Raw genomic sequence first — 24152 nt, 5'->3', positions numbered from 1 at the left:
TCCAGAGGCATTGTGATGTTACTCTCTTCGACCCATCATCTTGTTTTATAATATCATGTTCTTTTCTTTGCTTATCCATTTAGTAGGAATGTTGTGTCCTCTGATTAAGTTCTTTTCAACTTATCAAGTTTTCCTTCTCTTTTCCACCGGAGTGCTCTCAATTTCGTTCAACTCTGTTGTGTTCTTTCTTTCAAGTTTTCATCCTCTCAAGGTTCATTGGTTTCACTCATTTGTCAAATAAGAAACTTTGTCTTACCTGTCCCTCTTCCGTTCCTCCCCGGTGCCATCCTTAGATCTTGGGTCGAGATCTCTTGTAAGTGGAGGAGAGTTGTGACGCCCCAAGACCGACACTCCAGATGCCTTCCATGGATTCCGAGATTCGTTGTGTGTTTTGTTTGGTTCATTGCATTCATCTTTGCATCAGGTGCATGGCATCATGTCATCATGCAACCTTTTTTAATAACTCAACTAAATAAATCGTATGGATCTTCGGTCCATTTAAATCGAGGGACATTCACAATGGTAATTTCTCTTTAGAACATACACTCCCAATTTTATTAGGGAGCTATATAAAATATTCCATTTGTTTGGAATTAACCGGAACACGCTTGCAAAATAAATCCCAATGCCTTTGTTATCACAATTCTTGGTCTCTAACTTTGCCATACATCCTTTCATCTCTTTCGGGAGCTCCATAAAAAATCTCAACATTTTTGGACCTTCCTTTTACCAAGTCATCGTCCAAACCTATTTGAATTAAATTCAAATTAGTTTGAATTTAATTCCTGCAATCTTGCCACTTCTAATTTTCTGTGAACATGCATATTTTTATGAGGCCGGGAAAATTAACCGCTTGCCCAAATTCTTCTTCCAACCTTCTCTTTTCTCCTTTTCCTTTCCTCTAGTTCTCTGTTTTTGAAAAGAGAAGGGAGGGAAGAGAGAAGGCCAGCGGATATCCGGCCCAATAGGCCATCCGCAGCTAGGCCTCCCTAGGCCCAACACCCCCCTAAGGCCCACCTAACCCTCTAACCCTAGACCGCACCCAGCACCCTAACCTCTCCGGATCCAATCTCTTCCCCCGCGTCCATCCTCCAGCGCCGCCAGCGCTCGACCCCGCTCCCCTTCTCGATTCCCCTCGCCCTCCTCCCGATAGAGCCCGCGCCCGATGCCCCTTCACGCGAGCCTCCTCTATGCTGCCATATCGCCATGACGCACCCACGCCACCGGGCTCCTCCTCTCAGACCCTGACCTTGGCCTTCAGCCATGGCGCCGCGCCGACGACCACCAGCAGGATGCCGGCCTGCATGTGCGACCACACCGGCCTCTCCTTCCTCCTGCCCGCATCCCTTTACTGCCCAGATCCTGCCTCGACCTCACCGCTGGCAGCAGTAGCTGTTGCACCCTCACGCCGTGCCCTGCTGCCGCTGCCTTCGCCCGCGCCGGTGACCTCCACCACATCTTTGCCCGTTTCCTCCTTGCGCACGCCCCTGCCATCCTCAACCTCCTCCCAGCGCCGACCTCCCATGCTCTTCCTCCTACTGGCCATCGAGTGCCACCATGCCTCCCCTGCAGCTACTCCGGCGAGCTCCAGCAGCTCCGCCATGTTCCTTTGCCGCCGCCTGACCTCGTCTTCCTTCTGCCTTGCTGCTGCCTTCGAGCACCATCGATGCATCTATGTGTGAAACCTGCCAAGTCCCGCACAGACCTAGATTCGCCAAGTTCGACTACCGATGACCGCCTCTGGATTCGCCAAGTACATCGCCGGCAAGACCAAGGACGCCCGAATGAGTGCTCCCGACCGAGACATTTGTGCTGCTACGTTTTGGACATGCCAAGTCCCTCAGAAACATCGGATGCGTCAAGACCGCCCCGGTTGTTGCCAAGTACCACGACGCCTAGAGCCCTCGAATCCGTCAAGTTCCTCTATGAGATGTGCAACTACCGTCGACCCCGAAGACCTCGGATTCATCAAGTTCCCATGACGACTTAAGTGTACCCCGTCGAATCGCTAAGTTCGGTTACCTTCACAACCATGTACAACTACTTCCACGACGATACAAGAACAAATACCATCGCTGAAGGCCGTTGAGTGAACAACTACCGTCGACGTGTACGACTGCTTTGTGAACGTGTACCCGACGACCCTGGAGACCTTTCTTGCGCCAAGTACCCCCTCGCTGACCCAAACATCTACAGGAAAACGTGTACCACTACCGTCAAGGACCGATAGTACCACTACTTCTACAACCTTCGCGAAACGACTACTTCCTCTACTTCCCTCGACGAACGCGAACCGCCCCGGAAATGCACGCTTCCAAGGTATAACCCTGAGACGACACCATGGACCGTATGCATGTGTGTTGTACGAGATGCTCATGTTTGCACCGTGTCCGAGATGTCCTTGCGTTCCTCCTTGTTTGCCACGCTGTCAATCCGTGGGAACCCGGTATCCGGGATCACCCCACCGTCCTTGCATGACATGCTCTCGTCACATTTCCTTTTGCACTGGTATCTCCATGAGCTACCAGAACCGATATGTTGCCGTGGCATCATTCTCGGATTTGTTGTCGTGGCACCCCTTTCGTTTCTGCCACGATGACAAATGCTTCATAACATGCTCTTATCAAAATTTTCATAAATATTGCATAAAATTTCCAAATGTCATCCGCATCATGATAACAACATCAAGAATGTTTAAATTGTTGTTTGCTTCAATTGCTAAATGACATGTGTGGATTTCCTGGAATGGTTATTTGTTGTTTCCGGCCTCACTTAAAATTTCCTAAAATGTGTAGTTTACTTTTGCCTCACCTCTTGCCATGTTTAATAACATTTAATATTGTTGGGTACATAACCGGGAGTGAACTGAATAATCGAATGTGGTGTTTCCTCAATATGCAGCTCGTTGCATATTGAGCTCCACTTAATTTGTAGTGTTGTTTGTTGCACTTGGCCATGCCATGAATCATTAAACCGTACATGCATCATCCTTGGTTGTGCATCATGCCATGTTTATGCTCGTGTGTTTACCATGTTGCTTGCTTCTTTCCGGTTTGCTTCTCTCGTTAGCTTCGGTTTTGTTCTGGAGTTGTGAGAATTCGTTCGACTATGTTGGGTCGTCTACTTCTTGGACTCGTTCTTCTTCCTTGCGGGATCTCAGGCAAGATGACCATACCCTCGAAATCACTTCTATCTTTGCTTCCTAGTTGTCCATTCTATCGCTATGTCGCGCTACCTACCACTTGTTTATCATGCCTCCCATATTGCCATGTCAAGCCTCTAACCCACATTCCTAGCAAACTGTTTTTTGGCTAAGTTACCGCGTTTGCTCAGCCCCTCTAATAGCGTTACTAGTTGCTGGTGAAGTTGAAATTTGTTCCATGTTGGGACATGGATATGTTGGGATATCACAATATCTCTTATTTTAATTAATGCAACTATATACTTGGTAAAGGGTGTAAGGCTCGTCCTTATGCCTGGTGTTTTGTTCCACTCTTTCTGCCCTAGTTTCCGTCATACCGGTGTTATGTTCCTTGATATTGTGTTCCTTACGCGATTGGGGTTACGGGACCCCCTCGACAGTTCTCTTTGAATAAAACTCCTCCAGCAAGGCCTGACCTTGGTTTTAACATTTGCCACCTAAGCCTTTTTCCCTTGGGTTCTGTAGACTCAAGGGTCATCTTTATTTTAGCCCCCCCCCCGGGGGGGGGGTGCTCCTCTGAGTGTTGGTCCAAACTAGTGCCCTTTGCAGCGCCACCTCTGGGAAACTTGTGGGCTGGTTTTAGTTGTACAGATTGCTCATCCGGTGTACCCTGAGAACGAGATATGTGCAGCTCCTATCGGGATTTGTCGGCAGATTCGGGCGGCTTTGCTGGTCTTGTTTTACCATTGTCGAAATGTCTTGTAACCGGGATTCTGGGACTGATCGGGTCTTTCCGAGAGAAGGAATATCCTTCGTTGACCGTGAGAGCTTGTGATGGGCTAGGTTGGGACACCCCTGCAGGGTATAAACTTTCGAGAGTCGTGCCCGCGGTTATGTGGCAAATGGGAATTTGTTAATATCTGGTTGTAGAGTACTTGACACTTGACTTAATTAAAATGCATCAACCGCGTGTGTAGCCGTGATGGTCTCTTTTTGGCGGAGTCCGGGAAGTGAACACGGTTTGGGTTATGTATGAACGTAAGTTGTTTCAGGATCACTTCTTGATCACTTTTAGCTTCTAGACCGTTGTGTTGCTTCTCTTCTCGCTCTTATTTGCGTATGTTAGCCACCATATTTTCTTAGCGCTTGCTGCAGCTCCACCTCATTGCCACATCCTACCCATAAGCTTAAATAGTCTTGATCTCGCGGGTGTGAGATTGCTGAGTCCTCGTGACTCACGAATACTTCCAAACAGTTGCAGGTGCCGATGATACTAGTGCAGGTGATGCTGCCGAACTCAAGTGGGAGTTTGATGAGGACCTTGGTCATTGCTATGTTTTGTTTCCTGTTGATCGGTAGTGGAGATCAGTTGGGACGATCGGGGATCTAGCATTTGGGGTTCTCTTCTTTTATTTTGGTTCCACAGCTGGACCTTGATTATACTCTGGATGATGTATGTTTAACTTGTTATTTGTGTGAAGTGGGGATTGTAAGCTAACTCTTTATCCCTCTCTTATTCAGTACATGGGATTGTGTGAAGATTACCCCTCTTGCGACAAAACCTCCATGCGGTTATGCGTCTAAGTTGTGCCTCGACACGTGGGAGATATAGCCGCATCATGGGAGTTACACATACGCACGAGGTAAATTGGGCTCATGCACATGGGGTAAGTTGGTCCCGTGTGCATGGGGGTCCCATGCACACGGTACACGCCCGTGCGCATGGGGTGCTACAGCCCTAACTCCCTGTGTAGCCCGTGGACACAGGGTCTTGGGCGATCGTCCGCACGGGGTCGCCTGGGACCTTATGTCTAGATTCTTGTGGACTCCTTCTTCCTCCTTGACGACTAGGGGCACTTCTCCTTGGACTTTGTGATGCTCCTTAGCTGCTTGGAACTGTTCCTCTTCGTACGTAAGTACACACAAACATTTTGATGAGGTAGCACCCAAGTCTTGTTTGTGTTCATAGGCATGTCAAGTAGGAAAGAGTTCACCTTGGTTTCTATTGCGTGTGCTCTAGCGCTTGGCATGGGTCCACGAGGTGCTTGATGTGTTGGTGTAGAATCAATGGGTGTGATGGAAGGATGCTCCACATCAGTACTTCCTGGGCCCATCAGGTGTCTTCTGGTCCAGAAAAAATCTCCAAAAAGTTTCGCTGCCTTTGGACTCCGTTTGGTATTGATTTTCTAGGAAGTAAAAAAACAAGCAAAAAACAACAACTAACATTGGGAACTATGTCAATAGGTTAGTCCCAAAAAATGATATAAACTTGCTATAAAATGATTGTAGAACATCCAAGAATGATTATATAAAAGCATGGAACAATAAAAAATTATAGATACGTTGGAGATGTATCAAGGCATCATGTCCGAAACAAGTAGAATGACTCCTGTCTGCATCTACTACTATTATTCCACACATTGATGACCCACAAGTATAGGGGATCTATCGTAGTCCTTTCAACAAGTAAGAGTGTCGAACCCAACGAGGAGCAGAAGGAAATGATAAGCGGTTTCCAGCAAGGTATTCTCTACAAGTACTGAAATAAGTGGCAACAGATAGTTTTGTGATAGGATAATTTGTAACGAGCAACAAGTAACAAAAGTAAATAAAGTGCAGCAAGATGGCCCAATACTTTTTGTAGCAAAGGACAAGCCTGGACAAACTCTTATATAGAGAAAAGTGCTCCCGAGGACACATGGGAATATCGTCAAGCTAGTTTTCATCACGTTCGTATGATTCGCGTTCGGTACTTTGATAATTCGGTATGTGGGTGGACCGGTGCTTGGGTACTGTCCTTACATGGACAAGCAACCCACTTATGATTAACCTCTATTGCAAGCATCCGCAACTACAACAAAAGTATTAAGGTAGACCTAACCATAGCATGAAACATATGGATCCAAATCAGCCCCTTACGAAGCAACGCATAAACTAGGGTTTAAGCTTCTGTCACTCTAGCAGCCCATCATCTACTTATTACTTCCCAATGCCTTCCTCTAGGCCCAAATAATGGTGAAGTGTCATGTAGTCGACGTTCACATAACACCACTAGAGGAGAGACAACATACATCTCATCAAAATATTGAACTAATACCAAATTCACATGACTACTAATAGCAAGACTTCTCCCATGTCCTCAGGAACAAACGAAACTACTCACAAAGCATATTCATGTTCATAATCAGAGGGGTATTAATATGCATATAGGATCTGAACATATGATCTTCCACGAAATAAACCAACTAGCATCAACTACAAGGAATAATTAACACTACTAGCAACCTACTAGCACCAATCCCGGACTTGAAGACAAGAATTGGGTACAAGAGATGAACTAGGGTTTTGAGAGGAGATGGTGTTGATGAAGATGTTGATGGAGATTGCTCTCTCCCGATGAGAGGAGCATTGGTGATGACGATGGCGATGATTTCCCCCTCCCGGAGGGAAGTTTCCCCGGCAGAACAGCTCCGCCAGAGCCCTAGATTGGTTCCGCCAAGGTTCCGCCTCGTGGTGGCGGAGTTTCGTTCGAGAAGATGGCTTATGGTTTTTTTTCTCATCGAAAGACTTCATATAGCAGAAGATGGCCACCGAAGGGCCACCAGGGGGCCCATGAGGTAGGGGGCGCACCCAGGGGGTAGGGCAAGCCCCCCACCCGCGTGGGCAGGGTGTGGCCCCGCGGTGAACTTCTTCCGCTGAGTATTTTTTATATATTCTGAAAACGTCTTCCTTGAAGTTTCAGGACTTTTGGAGCTGTGCAGAATAGGTCTCTAATATTTGCTCCTTTTCTAGCCCAGAATCCCAGCTGCCGGCATTCTCCCTCTTTATGCAAACCTTGTAAAATAAGAGAGAATAGACATAAGTATTGTGACATAATTGTGTAATAACATCCCATAATGCAAATAATATCAATATAAAAGCATGATGCAAAATGGACGTATCAACTCCCCCAAGCTTAGACCTCTCTTGTCCTCAAGTGAAAGCCGAAATCGAAAAATATGTCCACATGTTTAGAGATAGAGGTGTCAATAAAAATAAAATACAGATATGAGGGCATCATGATCATTCTTAGACCAGCAACTTACTTAATTCTTGTCATATGATTTCTTATGCTAGAGTAATAATTCAATCACAATTTCAAGTATGAATCGTAAACTACATTGAAAACTAACAAACTATAATCTCAGTCATTGGAGCAATTGCAATTTATCATAACATAGGAAAGAGTCAATATATAAGAGCTTTTCAACAAGTCCACATACTCAACTATCATATAGTCTTTCATAATTGCTGACACTCACGCAATACTTATGGGTATGGAGTTTCAGTCGGACACAGAGAAAGATAGGGGCTTATAGTTTTGCCTCCCAACGTTTTACCTCGAGGGTAATGTCAACAATAATAGTTCATGAAAACTCACATCCAATTAGACATATATACCAGGATCTTTCCAACATACTGTGCTTGCCAAAGGATAAAGTGTAAAAAGGAAGGGTGAAGATCACCATGACTCTTATGCAATGTAGGAGATAGAAGTAAAAGATAGGCCCTTCGCAGAGGGAAGCAGAGGTTGTCATGTGCTTTTATAGTTGGATGCACAAAATCTTAATGTGAAAGAATGTCACTTTATATTGCCACTTGTGATATGGACCTTTATTATGCAGTCTATCGCTTTTATTTCATCCATATCACACGATCGTATAAAGCTTATTTTCACCCACACTAATAAGTCATACATATTTAGAGAGCAATTTTTATTGCTTGCACCGATGACAACTTACTTGGAGGATCTTACTCAATCCATAGGTAGGTATGGTGGACTGTCATGGCAAAACTGGTTTAAGGGTATTTGGAAGCACAAGTAGTATCTCTACTTGGTGCGATGAATTTGGCTAGCATGAGGGGGAAAGGCAAGCTCAACCATGTTGGATGATCCATGACAATATAATTTATCTCAGATGTAAGAAAACATAACCCATTACGTTGTCTTCCTTGTCCAACGTCAACTCTTTAGCATGTCATATTTTAATGAGTGCTCAAAATCATAAAAGATGTCCAAGATAGTATATTTATATGTGAAGACCTCTCTTTTTTTATTACTTCCTATTAATTGCAACAATGACCAAAACTATGCTTGTCAACTCTCAACAACTTTTATTCATCATGCTTTTTCTATGTGGGCTCATTACTCTCGATAAGATTCACATGATCTCTTTGTTTCTTTTTATTTATTTCTCTTTTCTTTTATTCCCTTAGGATCATGGCAAAATAATCAAGCCCTTGACTCAACACTAATCTTTATTATATAGCTCACGGACTCGATTACATAGAGGAATTATAAAGCAAAACTCACAACTAGATCATACTAAGAACTTTTATTCTAATAGATCAAGATATTACCAAAAGGATCGAATTAAGAAAAACGGTAAAGATAAAAGTGATGGTGATACGATATCGGGGCACTCCCCCAAGCTTGGCAGTTGCCAAGGGGAGTGCCCATACCCATGTTATTATGTCTCCTTTGTTGGTGAAGAAGGTGGAGTTGTTGATGATGGGTAGTCGCACATCGAGCGTAGGAGGTCTTCTAACTTGCGGATAATGCCTTTGAGTGCGATGATATGCTCCTTCAACAAAATATTTTCACATGTGAGATACTTATTTTGTATACAAGCTAACTCGATCATCGTGAAAGCTTCGATCTCAGTTGGGGTAAGGAGATTGTGATCAAGTTGAAGGATGTCTTCTATTGCCGGAACTTGGTCCTCCGTGGCCTTCTTGATCCCTTCATCTTTGTTGGTCTCCATGGGTTCCTCTCTTCAACTCTATCTTCATTAGCCAAGCATTGTTGCCCTCATTGTTGGAGGAGGAGGAAGACGACATGATGCTTAGCTTCGACAACCCTGGCAGAAAACAGCTCGAAACACAAACAGAGGATAATTGCATGATACGGGAGTCAAAACCCCCGGGAGATTATATAATGAATTTTTACCGACCAAAATATGTGTCGTGTACGAAAACGGAGTCCGGAGAGCGCACGAGGTGCCCACGAGGTAGGGGGTGCGCCCAGGGGGGTAGGGCGCGCCCTCCACCCTCGTGGAGCCCTTGTGTCCTTCCCGGACTGCTTCTTATTTTTCTATTTTTCTAAATATTCCAAAATGGAGAAATATTGCCTTAAAACTGCTTTGGAGTCGGTTTACTTACCGTACCACATGCATATTCCTTTTCGGAGTCTGAAACGTTCCGGAAAGTGTCCCTTATGTATTCCTCTGGGGTTACGGTTTCAATAACATTGGCTTCAATATTTATGGGATTACCTGAGATATAATGTTTGATTCTTTGACCGTTCACCACCTTCGGATTTGTGCCTTCAAAGTTATTGATTTTTATGGCACCAGAACGATAGACCTCCTCGATAACGTAAGGACCTTCCCATTTAGAGAGAAGTTTTCCTGCAAAAAATCTTAAACGAGAGTTGTATAGCAATACATAATCACCTACATTAAACTCACTCTTTTGTATCCTTTTATCATGCCATCTTTTAACTTTTTCTTTAAACAACCTGGCATTTTCGTAGGCTTGGGTTCTCCATTCATCGAGTGAGCTAATATCAAATAACCTCTTCTCACCGGCAAGTTTAAAATCATAGTTGAGCTATTTAATAGCCCAATATGCCTTGTGTTCTAGTTCAAGAGGTAAGTGACATGCTTTTCCATAAACCATTTATACGGAGACATACCCATAGGATTTTATATGCAGTTCTATAGGCGCATAATGCATCATCAAGTTTCTTGGACCAATTCTTTCTAGATCTATTAACAGTCTTTTGCAAAATTAATTTTAGCTCTCTATTACTCAATTATACTTGACCACTAGACTGAGGGTGATAAGGGGATGCAATTCTATGATTAACATCATACTTAGCAAGCATTTTACGGAAAGCACCATGAATAAAATGTGAACCACCATCAGTCATTTAATATCTCTCCAAATCTTGGAAAAATAACTTCTTTAAGCATTTTAACAGAAGTGTTATGATCAGCACTACTAGTTGGAATAGCTTCTACCCACTTAGTAACGTAATCAACAGCAACTAAAATATGTGTATATCCATTAGAGGAAGGAAAAGGTCCCATATAGTCAAAGCCCCAAACATCAAATGGTTCAATAACAAGTGAATAATTCATAGGCATTTCTTGACATCTACTAATATTACCAATTCTTTGACATTCATCACAAGATAAGACAAACTTACGGGCATCCTTGAAGAGAGTAGGCCAATAAATACCATATTGCAATACCTTATGTGCAGTCCTATCTCCAACATGGTGTCCTCCATAAGCTTCGGAGTGACACTTGTATAGGATCTGTTCCTGTTCATGCTCAGGTACACAACATCTAATAACACCATCTACTCCTTCTTTATAAAGATGTGGGTCATCCCAAAAGTAATACCTCAAATCATAGAAGAACTTTTTCTTTTGCTGGTATGTGAAACTAGGTGGTATACACTTAGCAACAATGTAATTAGCATAATCAGCATACCATGGAGCATTATGAGAAGCATTTATGACATTTAATTGCCCATCAAGAAAGCTATCATCAATAGGTAGTGGGTCATCAAGCACATTTTCTAACCTAGACAAGTTGTCTGAAACGGGGTTCTCAGCTCCCTTTCTATCAACAATATGTAAGTCAAATTCTTGTAGCAAGAGAACCCATCTAATAAGTCTAGGTTTAGCATCTTTCTTTTCCATGAGGTATTTAATAGCAGCATGATCAGCGTGAATAGTTACTATAGAATCAACAATATAAGGTCTGAACTTATCACAAGCAAATACAACTGCTAAGAATTCTTTTTCAGTAGTAGCATAATTTCTTTGAGCATTGTCTAGGGTTTGTCATATATTCCATATATCACATTAGATAGATATCATATTCATGGAATACGATTCACTTTCAAGATGCCTTGATGGTGAAATGGTAGACACGCGAGACTCAAAATCTCATGCTGAAGAGCGTGGAGGTTCGAGTCCTCTTCAGGGCATAATATGGAGAATGCTCATTCAATGAGCATTCCCCATAGAAGTATTCCGGAAATTTGGGCCTGACGTTGTACTCTATCTTCTGAGGTCCTTAACCATCTCCCTGAGAAAAGTAGACAGTAAAAGCCAAAATAGACTAAATATATATAGCTTGAACGATCCTAAAAATCCCTCGAAGGAGATAATAAAGAACCCAAAGCAGATGGTATCCTACTGCAAGGGTGGTCTTAAGAATCCAAAAGAAGTTGCTCAGAAGAGATAGATGTATCCCAACCTCTATTGCTCTCGCGTAAAGACTTTTTTTACGCGACAGGAAAAGGTGCTACGAATTCCCCTTCTTGTTTGTGAATCTCTGTTTGTATCCTTTGAGCGCACACCCATTAAGTAGCGATCAAATCAAGGAAATCGATCAAACAATCCCCGTGCCAGCCCAAATCATGATCTTCACCAACTTGGATTTGGTTCTCTCGCGAAAATCGCGAGTTGCAGAGATGAGAACCATGAAAAGCAAGATCCCGAATAAGAAAACAGAAATCGAGTAAGAGGAAACCACAAGAGTGAAGACTAGTAGAGTCTCGTCTTTTCTCATTCTTTGCTCCTACTTCACTCAATGATTCCTTCGAATTTGTCGACCAAAAATTCTATATGTCTATTATATCTATGATATTTCTATATATATATAGAATATGATATCTAATATGACATCCGATTTGTCAAAGGGATTGGATTGGTGACTTACCCATTCAGTGACTTTGGCACTGGACGTTCCTAAAACGGGTACTATCGAATCGGGTGAATTAGAGAATAGACAGAGGTCCGTTGGCATTTCAGCCTTTCTTCTCCTTTAAGGGCCTATCCGAAAGATAATCCAGTACCTCTTAGTCCTAAATATCAGAATAGAACGAACGAACCGGCCTCCGCGGATATCTTTGCTTCGGAACAAAACCCTGCAATCAAATAGATTGTCCCAAGAGCGCCATATTCTAGGAACCCAAGTTATAATATTGAAAATTCGTTCCTCTAGCAGTTCCGGTTTGAGCATTTCGTTCCCTTTTCAAACTCCACTTATTTTCATATAGCAATCCCTGATCAAAGAGAGAACAATATCCATTTCAAAACATTTCTAACATATTCCTTAGTTCGGACCGATGAAGTAATGTCACTTGACTATTATTAACCTGACTACAATCTTTTTCTGTCGATAAGGATTGCACCAGAGCACCTTCTACTTCTAATAGGCCATGAACTATAGATAGAGAAGAATCATTCTGAGCGAGTACATAAGAAGCGATCCACTTTTTTCATCGGTTCCAGGGGAAGACCAAAGATCTTGCATGGCAGGTCCGCCAGAAAAACTCAAAAGAGAAAGAAGTTGTGACACCCCCGATTTGATTGTACACTAATCATGCACGCAAATGTGTACGATCAAGATTAGGGACTCACGGGAAGATATCACAACACAACTCTAGACACAAATTAAAATAATACAAGCTTTATATTACAAGAAGGGGCCTCGAGGGCTCAAATACATCAGCTCGAAAACAAACGAGTCAGCGGAAGCAACAATATCTGAGTACAGACATAAGTTAAACAAGTTTGCCTTAAGAAGGCTAGCAGAAAAGTAGCAACGATCTAAAAGGCAAGGCCTCCTACCTGGGATCCTCCTAAACTACTCCTGGTCGTCGTCAGCGGCCTGCACGTAGTAGTAGGCACCTCCAGTGTAGTAGGAGTCGTCGTCAGCGGTGGCGTATGGCTCCTGGGCTCCATCGTCTAGTCGCAGCAATCGGGTATAGGAAGGGGGGAAAGGGGGAGCAAAGCAACCATGAGTACTCATCCAAAGTACTCGCAAGCAAGGAGCTACACTCCATATGTATGCATTGGTATCAAATGAAATAAGGGTATCATATGTGGACTGAACTGCAGAATGCCGGAATAAGAGGGGGATAGCTAGTCCTATCGAAGACTACCCTTCTGACCACCTCCATCTTGCAGCATGTACAAGAAAGTAGAAGGTGAGTTCACCAAGTATCATCGCATAGCATAATCCTACCCGGCGATCCTCTCCTCATCCCCTGTTAGAGAGCGATCACCGGATTTGTATCTGGCACTTGGAAGGGTGTGTTTTATTTAGTAACCGGTTCTAGTTGTCATAAGGTCAAGGTACAACTCTGGGTCGTCCTTTTACCGAGGGACACGGCTATTCGAATAGATAAACTTCCCTGCAGGGGTGCACCACATTTCCCAACACGCTCGATCCCCTTTGGCCAGACACACTTTCCTGGGTCATGCCCGGCCTCGAATGATCAACACGTCATAGCCCTACCTAGGCACAACAGAGAGGTCAGCATGCCGGTCTAAATCCTATGTCGCAGGGGTCTCGGCCCATCGCCCATTGCACACCTGCACGTTGCAAACGTGGCCGGTAAGTAGACCTAGCCTCCCTAATACAAGAGCAGGCGTTCCAGTCCAATCCGGCGTGCGCCGCTTAGTCGCTGACGTCAAGAAGGCTTCGGCTGATACCACGACGTCGAGTGCCCATAACTGTTCCCGCGTAGTTGGTTAGTGCGTATAGGTCAGTGGCTAGACTCGGATCAAATACTAAGATCTCGTTAAGCGTGTTATTTTGATGTAACCGCGAACACCGACCAGGGCCAGGCCCACCTCTCTCCTAGGTGGTCTCAACCTGCCCTGTCGCTCTGCCACAAAGATCCACCCAGAGGGTCGTCGGGACAAAGGTCCTTTCAGCCCCCAATCCGTGAATCACTCACGGGAACTCTATGAGCCGACCCGTCTTTAGTCATCACATGTATCATGTATAAGATATATAATATATACCCGTGATCACCTCCCTAGTGATCATGACCCGATAGTATAACATGGCAGACGAACAAGAATGTAGGGTCACTTATGATAAACTAGCATCCTATACTAAGCATTTAGGATTGCAGGTAAGGTATCAATAACATTAGCAACTATGAAAGGCTATGCATCAGGATAGGATTAACGGAAAACAGTAACATGCTACACTACTCTAATGCAAGCAGTAGAGAGAAGAATAGGCGATATCTGGTGATCAAGGGGGAGGGCTTGCCTGGTTGTTCTGGCAAGAAGGGTTCATCATCGATGTAGTCGATCACAGGGGTACCGACAGTGGTCTCGGGGTCTATTGGAAAGAAGTAACGGAGGGGAACACAATAAATAACAGAGCAATCAAAGCATCACAAAGCATAACATGGCAATACGCGGTGCTAGAGGTGACCTAATGCAGTACTAGGTGATACCGGCAAAGTGGGGGAAACTTCCGGGAAAGTATTCCCAGTGTTTCGCATTTTCGGACAAATGAACCGGAGAGGGAAAGTTGTGTGTTTGCTATGCTAGGGATGTGGGGCAGACGAACGGACCGCGTATTCGGATCCGTCTCGTCGTTCTGAGCAACTTTCATGTACAAAGTTTTTTCATCGGAGTTACGAATTATTTTATATGACATTTCAAAGATTTAGACATTTTTTGAAATTATTTAATTCGAATTATAAACAGTGACTTTTTTGTCACCTAGCGCTATTCTAGCCACAGTGTATGACAGTGGGGCCAGTGGGGCTGGGTTGACCCAGTCAACATTTGGTCGGTCTACACATGAATAGTGGAAGTGGATCCCACATGTCATAGGCTATACCTAATCAAATAAATAAATACTAACCTAATTAATGGGGTCCACATGTCATCTGCTAGTAGCAATCCTAACTAACTAATTAACCATAAACTAATAGAACGGGGGTAGCCTCACACACCCAGAACACACACGCACGCACACCACACAACACACACATGCACTATGCATCACGCACCAGCACACACATGCACATGGCAATGAACATGGTATGGCCAGGATGCGGCAAGCGTGGCGCAGGTGGTACGACCCGCGGGTACATGCCGTGACGAGCAATGCTGCTAGCAGGCAGCGGCGGCGGCATCGACGACCAAGCGCGGCAGCACCTAGCGACAGCAGCAACCACGCATCGGCATCAGCTTATAAGGAGTAGCAGCAGCCGCAAGCAGCAACAGCTTTAAGCAGCAACATCAACAGCAAAGCAAGGAGCAGCAGCTGCAACAGCACGTACGCGTACGCGGAAGTGGAGCTCCAGCCATGGTGGCGTTCGACACGTAGGGGAACGGATCGAGGGGGGAAGTAGGGGATTCGGCAGAGAAGCTCACGGGGCGGCTCGTGGACATGGTCAAGGCCACCGGGGTGGCCCGTTGGGGTGGCAAACGACGGCGTGATGCGGCGGCCGTGGGCGAAGACGAGGACGATGGCGAGGCTACGGGGCATCCTAGCTCGAGCTCTTCGGCGTGGTGATGGATCCGACCACGACGGAGCCCCCGGACATCTTCGAGCGACGAGGGGAGGCCAGTGGCCGCAGGATCGACAGTGGCGCGTCGGCGACCGTGCTCTGGCGAACGAGACAGAGAGGAAGAGGGGCGAACGAGGGGAGTGGGAGGCGACTAGGGTTTGGAGAGGGGTTACGGGCCGCTTGTAGGTCGCCGTGGATTGACGGATGCTCAGCACGTGGAGATTCCCCACCATGGACGCGCGGGCATCGTCCACGGCGCCTCTGTGAACAGAGGTAGGAGAAAAAGGTGAAGTTGGGCTGGCTGCGATGCAATTTTGCCGGATGGGCCAAGTGCCTAGTAGTTTAGTTTCTTTTATTTTACACTTATGTTTACTGTTTTTCTTTTATAGCTATTGTTTTGTATTTAGTTTAGATATTAAATTATTTTAGTTAAAGTTGAAACTTCCCAAATAATTACCTGCTAATATTTTGGTGTTGTCCAAAAAGTTTGAGTTTATTTGGAAATGTTTGAAAATAGGTTTATATTTAAATGGGCATAATAAGTGTTGCTTGTGCACTTAAATTATGCCTAGGGCAATTTCAAAATCCATTTAATGTTGGTTCCTACATGTTAAATACTTGGTGAATATTTGCAAATCCTTGAACATTTTTATTTGACAGTTTGAAGAAATAAGAATTTGACTTGTTATTTGAAATTTGAATTTGACTCGGATTTTCATCAAGTGGCAAATTGGCTTAATAAAACCTGATGACATTGCACATTTGGGTGAGGTTACTGTACCTTGATTATTGGGGTGTTACGGAAGTCTCATTAATCTCTTCATGCTCGTTCCAAGTTCCAAGTACCTTTTGGCCAAAGAAAAACTTGATTCCTGACACGATTGCCTCTTTATGTTTATATAGATAGATTCTATGGGGTTTTTACTTAGTAAGTCTATTTTGTACAAGAGCCCCTCCTATCTGATAGAAAAGGGTCCCATGATCCCGAGCTGATCTTACCTTGGCTCGCAAACCCCAAGTTTGTCTATGAAGGGCTAATCTAATTGTATTTTTTTCTAGAATGGATTTCTTATGTGGAATACTAATGGATAGGGCTCCATTGCTAAGTGCTACAAGATCTAGTGCACTGGAACTCGTGGTTATGGAACCGAATTCTTTAGTATGGAACATTGTCTTTTCCAAGTAAAAACCCCTAGCATATGAAAGAATGAAAAGGTACTTTCGTTCTTGTGGAATAAGAAGCCCTCGTACCTTAATGAAAGGAAAATCGTAATTTTCGTTAGGTATTTGACCAAATAGGATCGTCCAGTTCCTACAAAACCTATCACTAAAATACCCGATAGGGCTAAGCGGAACGAAAAGGGTTTTCCATGAGAAGGTAAATGAAAACGATTAGTCCCACACGAGGTTTGGGAATAAGTGATTTTCTAATAATGAGCAAGGAATATACGTCTTTCTGCTAAAGAGGATCTATTAAACTCATAATTCATTAGATCCTTGTTGTCAATGCCAACTAGGTATCATAAGGAAATGGATCCCGGTTGTTCAATCCTTTGATAACCAAGGTCATTCTTTGCTAAAGAGAAATGATCACTATGAGTCAGACTCAATAGAATTGGATCCATTCCAAATAGCGAGAATTAGGATTCTTGATCCCTTTCAATCTCTCTTTCAATTCGGGGATCCAGAGAGGTGTTTTCATAGTCATCTCCGAATATTTGCCATCTTGGAATATTTTCGATTTCATTTTTCTATGGTATGTCTTTCTATATGAAAATTGGTTACTTACGATGTACGATGATCCCTGTTAAGCATCCATGGCTGAATGGTTAAAGCGCCCAACTCATAATTGGTAAATTTGCAGGTTCAATTCCTGCTGGATGCACACGAACGGGAACATTCCATAAGTCTATTGGAACTGGCTCTCTATCCATGGAATCTCATCCATCATCCATACATAACGAATTGGTATGGTGTATTCATACCATAACATAAGAACAATAAGAACTCGAATTCTTATCGATACTAGAACTCAAAGAATAGGAGGGAAAGTCGATTTATGGATGGAATCAAATACGCAGTATTTACAGAAAAAAGTCCTCGTTTATTGGGCAAGAATCAATATACTTTTAATGTTGAATCGGGATTCACTAAGACAGAAATAAAGCATTGGGTCGAACTCTTCTTTGGTGTTAAGGTGGTAGCTGTGAATAGCCATCGACTACCTGGAAAAGGTAGAAGAATAGGACCTATTCTGGGCCATACAATGCATTACAAACGTATGATCATTACCCTTCAACCGGGTTATTCTATTCCACTTCTAGATAGAGAAAAAAACTAAAAGAGAATACTTAATAATACGGTGAAACATATATACAAAACACCTATCCCGAGCACACGCAAGGGAACCGTAGACAGGCAAGTGAAATCCAATCCACGAAATAATTTGATCCATGGATGGTACCGTTGTGGTAAAGGTTGTAATTCTAGAGGAATCATTACCGCAAGGCATAGAGTCGGAGGTCATAAGCGCCTATACCGTAAAATAGATTTTCGACGGAATCAAAAAGACATATCTGGTAGAATCATAACCATAGAATACGACCCTAATTGAAATGCATACATTTGTCCCATACACTATGGGGATGGTGAGAACAGATATATTTTACATCCTAGAGGGCTATAATTGGAGATACTATTGTTTCTGGTACAAAAGTTCCTATATCAATGGGAAATGCCCTACCTTTGACTGCGGTTTGAACTATTGATTTACGTAATTGGAAGTAACCAATTAGGTTTATGACAAAACCTAGAAATCGATCACTAATCCAATTTGACTACCTCCATGGGATAGACCTCAACAGAAAACTATTGAGTAACGACAGCAAGTGATTGAGTTCAGTAGTTCCTCATAGAAAATTATTGGCTCTAGAGATATGGTAATAAGGAGAAGACAAAGTTGTTTGAAGCACGCAGAGAACCGGAAGCGCCCCTTGTTTCATAGAGAGGAGGATGGGTTATTCACATTTAATTTGATGGTCAGAGGCAAATTGAAAGATAAGTAGTGGTAATTAAGACCCCCAGGGGAAAATAGGGATGTCTCCTACGTTACCCATAATATGTGGAAGTATCGACGTAATTTCATAGAGTCATTCGATCTGAATGCTACATGTAGAACATAAGCCACATGACGGAACGCAGAAACCTAGGATGTAGAAGATCGTAACATGAGCGATTTGGCAGATTTGGATTCCTTTCCCATATATCCACTCATGTGGTACTTCATCATATGATTCATATAAGATCCATCTGTCTAGAGATCATCATATACATCTAGAAAGCTGTATGCTTTGGAAGAAGCTTGTACAGTTTGGGAAGGGGGTTTTTGAGAGAAAAGAAGAATCTACTTCAACCGATATGCCCTCAGGCACGGCCATGCATAACATAGAAATCACACGTGGAAGAGGTGGGCAATTAGCTAGAGCAGCAGGTGCTATAGCGAAACTCATTGCAAAAGAGGGTAAATCGGCCACTTTAAGATTACTATCTGGGGAGGTCCGTTTAGTATCCCAAAACTGCTTAACAACAGTTGGACAAGTGGGTAATGTTGGGGTGAACCAAAAAAGTTTGGGTAGAGCCGGATCTAAGTGCTGGCTAGGTAAACGCCCCGTAGTAAGAGGGGTAGTTATGAACCCTATGGACCACCCCCATGGGGGCGGTGAAGGGAAAGCTCCCATTGGTAGAAAAAAACCCACAACCCCTTGGGGTTATCCTGCGCTTGGAAGAAGAACTAGGAAAAGGAAAAAAAATATAGCAATAGTTTTATTCTTCGTTGCCGTAAGTAAATATGTAACTAGGAATATGGAAAATTGCATTTTTTGAATTTGCAATAATGCGATGGGCGAACGACGGGAATTGAACCCGCGCATGGTGGATTCACAATCCACTGCCTTGATCCACTTGGCTACGTCCGCCCCTTATCCAGCTAAAGGATTTTTTTTCTTTTTTCCATTGATCATTATTCTATTTATTCTGACCTCCGTACTTTGATCGAGATATTGGACATAGAATGCCACTCTTTAAAAAGGAAAAAAAGAGTAATCAGCTGTGACATGAAAAAAAATGAATCCTTTTGTAGCTCATCATTTATTGGCAAAGATAGAAAAGGTCAATATGAAGAAGGATAAAGAAACAATAGTAACGTGGTCCCAGGCATCTAGCATTCTACCCACAATGGTTGGCCATACAATCGCGATTCATAATGGAAAGGAACATATACCTAGTTACATAACAAATCCTATGGTACGTCGCAAATTGGGGGAATTCGTGCCTACTCGGCATTTCACGGGTTATGAAAATGCAAGAAAGGATACTAAATCTCGTCGTTAACTGAATTCTGAATAGAAAGATTAAGAAGAAAAAAAGATTCAAAATAAAGACAGAAATACCCAATATCTTGCTAGAACAAGATATTGGGTATTTCTGTCTTTTCTTTCTTTAAAAATTCTTATATGTTAGCGGAAAAACCTTATCCATTAATAGATGAACTTCAACAGCAGCTAAGTCTAGAGGGAAGTTGTGAGCATTACGTTCGTGCATTACTTCCATACCAAGGTTAGCACGGTTGATGATATCATCCCAAGTATTAATAACGTGACCTTGACTATCAACTACGTATTGGTTGTGGTTGAAATTGAAACCATTTAGGTTGAAAGCCATAGTACTAATACCTAAAGCAGTGAACCAGATTCCTACCACAGGCCAAGCAGCCAAGAAGAAGTGTAAAGAACAAGAGTTGTTGAAACTAGCATATTGGAAGATTAATCGGCCAAAATAACCATGAGCAGCCACAATATTATAAGTTTCTTCCTCTTGACCAAATTTGTAACCCTCATTAGCAGATTCATTTTCAGTAGTTTCCCTGATTAAACTAGAGGTTACTAAGGAACCATGCATAGCACTGAATAGGGAACCGCCGAATACACTAGCTACACCTAACATGTGGAATGGGTGCATAAGGATGTTGTGCTCTGTCTGGAATACAATCATAAAGTTGAAAGTACCAGAGATTCCTAAAGGCATACCATCAAAAAAGCTTCCTTGACCAATAGGGTAAATCAAGAAAATAGCAGTAGCAGCTGCAACAGGAGCTGAATATGCAACCGCAATCCAAGGACGCATACCCAGACGGAAACTACGTTCCCACTCACGACACATGTAACAAGCTACACCAAGTAAGAAGTGTAGAACAATTAGCTCATAAGGACCACCATTGTATAACCACTCATCAACAGATGCAGCTTCCCAAATTGGATAAAAGTGCAATCCGATCGCCGTAGAAGTAGGGATAATAGCACCAGAGATAATATTGTTTCCATAAAGTAAAGAACCAGAAACAGGCTCACGAATACCATCAATATCTACTGGAGGGGCAGCGATGAAGGCAATAATGAATACAGAAGTTGCGGTCAATAAGGTAGGGATCATCAAAACACTGAACCATCCGATGTAAAGACGACTTTCAGTGCTAGTTATCCAGTTGCAGAAGCGACCCCACAGGCTTATACTTTCGCGTCTATCTAAAATTGCAGTCATGGTAAGATCTTGGTTTATTCAAATTGCAAGGACTCCCAAGCACACGTATTAACTAGAATATAGATAATAGAAGGCTTGTTATTTACCAGTATAGCATAGACTATATACCAATGTCAACCAAGTCAGCCCAAAGATTAGCTATCCATATAACTAAATTAACCAAACCAATAATTTTGTATTTGTAAATGAAGTGAGTCAAAGTTAAAAACTTTGATGGGTCTTTTCTATATGGGTTGCCCGGAACTCGAACCCGGAACTAGTCGGATGGAGTAGATAATTCTTCCTTGTTACAATAGAGAAAAATCCCTCCCCAAATCGTGCTTGCATTTTTCATTGCACACAACTTTCCCTATGTAGCAATAGCCAATTTCTATTCCAAAGAGGAAGTTCTACTAAATTTTTTAATTAGTAAGCTAATTCACCTACTCTTTATTATAATAAAAAGAACATTTCAGAATGAAAAATAGAAAAAAAAAATTCTTGATCATTTATCAACCCTTTCCTGTTTCTTAATTTCGTCTAATGATTAATTAAGAGGGTTGACCAGGTCATTGATACGTATAATACCCAAATACCAAATACGCTCAGTGTGTGATCCAAAGAAATAAAAAGAGTTGTTTTGGTGAAAATCACAGAAAAACTTGCTCTTCTTCCATAAAAAATTCTTCTAAAAATGCCGAACCCAATCTTTGCATAAATGTTCGTACCGTGCTTTTATGTTTACGAGCTAAAGTTCTAGCGCATGAAAGTCGAAGTATATACTTTAGTCGATACAAAGTCCGTTTTTTCGAAGATTCACTATGATAATGAAAAAGATTTCTACATATCCGACCAAATCGATCAAGAATATCCCAATCTAATAAATATGTCCAAATGGGTTTATTAATAGGATGCCCTGATCCAGTACAAAATTGAGCTTTTGATAAGTATCCTATGAGGAGAGTGGCGGGGACTATGGTATCGAATTTTTTCATTCGAGTATCTATTAGAAATGAATTATCCAGCATTTGATTCCTTACTAACAAAGAACTTTTTGGTACACTTGAAAGGTACCCCATAAAATCGAAGCAAGAGTTTGCTAATTGGTTTATATGGATTCTTCACGGCTGAGTCCAAAAACAGAAATAATATTGCCAGAAATTGATAAGGTAGCATTTCCATTTCTTCTTCAAAAAAAAGTGCCTTTTGATGCAAGAATTGCCTTTTCCTTGATATCGAACATAATGCATAAGAGGATCCATAAAGAACCATAGGGTTTTCCAAGAAAAACCAGGGTACATTATCCCAAAATGTTCCATCTTCCTAGAAAAGTGGATCCGTTCCAGAAAAGTTCCAGAAGATTCTAATGGTAAGCAAGAAGATTGTTTACAAAGAAACAACAAAAAAAATTCATATTCCGATACATAAGAGTTATATAGGAATCGAAATAGTCTTTTATTTTCTTTTTGAAAAAAAATGGATTTCATTGAAGTAATAAAACTATTCAAATTTAAATAATAGTTGAGAAAGAATCGCAATAAATGCAAAGATGGAACATCTTGGATACGGTATTGAAGGAGTTGAACCAGGATTTCCAAATGGATAGGATAGGGTATTTCTATATGTGATAGATAATCCAAATGCAAAAATTTGTCTTCTAAAAAGGGAAATATTGAATGAATAGAACGTAAATTCTGAAACTTTGGTATTTCTTTTTCTTTCAGACAAAATAATTCTCGTAGCGAGAATGGGATTTCCACAACGATCGCAAACCCTTCAGATAGAATCTGAGAATAAAACTCAGAATAAAAATAATTTTTGTAATCCAATAATCGATCTTGGTTAGGATGATTAACCGAGTTATCCAAAAAATTCTGCTGATAAATTCGAATAATTAAACGTTTCACAAGTAGTGAACTAAATTTCTTGTTATTACAACTAACAACTATTTCCACAGGTTCAGGACCATTTAATCCATAATGGTGGGCAAATGCATAAATATATTCCTGGAAGAGAAGTGGGTAGACAAAGTATTATTGACGAGATTTATGTTTTTTCTGAATACCCTTCTAATTTTTCCATTTGTATTTCTACTTGAATTAGGGAGAAGAAGCATTTCTTGGTTTATCGAATGATGATACATAGTGCAATATGGTCAGAATAGGGTGTTGCATTTTTCATACAAACCCTGGAAAGAAAGGGACTCTAATCCATAGATCTTTTTCTGCTCCTTTTCTACCCAATTAGTTTATGTTTGTTCTAATTAAAAAAGAACAGAACAAGTTTCTTTATTTTTGCAGGCCAATCGCTCTTTTGACTTTGGAATACAGCCTCTTTATCAATATACTGCTTCTTTTACACATTCAATCCATAACATCCCTTATTCAATCCATAATCGAGAATAATAAGGATTTCTAAAAAAATAAAGGGTTCACTCATAGGAAAACCCAACCTTTCCCCGCATCCGGCACTAATCTATTTTTAACGTCTAATTAGAGTGGGGAATCATTCCAATTAGGAAGTTCAGCTCGTTGCTTTTTATTTTACCAGAATTGGAGCCAAGCTCTATCCATTTATTCATTAGACCCAGAAAATCGTAATTTTGGATTCCATTCAAATAAGATTGATTTTATTACGACATGCTATTTTTTCCATTCATTACCATTGAGGATCAGTCGTGGTCTTCTAGACTCTACCAAGAGTCTGGACGAATTTGTTGTTTCATCCAAATGTGTAAAAGATCATAGTCGCACTTAAAAGCCGAGTACTCTACCATTGAGTTAGCAACCCAGATAAAAAAAGGATCTTAGATACGATCAAAATCCAAAAATCAATGGAATTACACCGTGCGCTTCTGTCAAAACATTGAACTAGCAAGACATCAAAAGATTTTTTTTATCGACCATGAAAAACACTCAAATGCCAAAACGAACATGTCCGGTTAAATTCCACTAAACTAAAGTTAAAAAAAGAGCGACCCTAATCACGATGGCCAAATTCTCCTTATTTTTAGCGATTTTTATTAAAAATATATATTGTATTGTA

General features: G+C 42.0%; 1 protein-coding gene and 1 pseudogene across 3 annotated transcripts; both read right to left on the bottom strand.

Annotated features, from left to right (window-relative positions):
* Positions 1-242: 242 nt before the first annotated feature.
* Positions 243-21416, bottom strand: LOC123086034 (photosystem II protein D1-like). Of its 3 annotated transcripts, none has more exons than XM_044507729.1 (3): positions 20258-21412; positions 12858-12859; positions 243-273 (listed from the first exon to the last, which is right to left on the bottom strand). In XM_044507729.1, the coding sequence occupies exons 1-3, from the start codon at positions 21126-21128 to the stop codon at positions 253-255; spliced, it is 894 nt and encodes a 297-aa protein (XP_044363664.1). In that variant the 5' UTR covers positions 21129-21412; the 3' UTR covers positions 243-252. The 3 variants fall into 3 exon arrangements, 2 of the variants coding, with proteins under 2 accessions (XP_044363664.1, XP_044363665.1); XR_006440301.1 differs by having other exon boundaries at positions 263-273; positions 20801-20934; XM_044507730.1 differs by lacking the exon at positions 12858-12859 and adding an exon at positions 18372-18374 and having other exon boundaries at positions 263-273; positions 20278-21416.
* Positions 21417-21609: 193 nt separating this feature from the next.
* Positions 21610-23189, bottom strand: LOC123086033 (maturase K-like; annotated as a pseudogene).
* Between the last annotated feature and the right edge of the window lie 963 nt (positions 23190-24152).

Source organism: Triticum aestivum, chromosome 4A, assembly GCF_018294505.1.
Source record: "Triticum aestivum cultivar Chinese Spring chromosome 4A, IWGSC CS RefSeq v2.1, whole genome shotgun sequence".
Taxonomy (NCBI): Eukaryota; Viridiplantae; Streptophyta; class Magnoliopsida; order Poales; family Poaceae; genus Triticum; species Triticum aestivum.
Note: the sequence above shows the minus strand (reverse complement) of the source record. Positions and strands in the feature narration are given on the sequence as shown.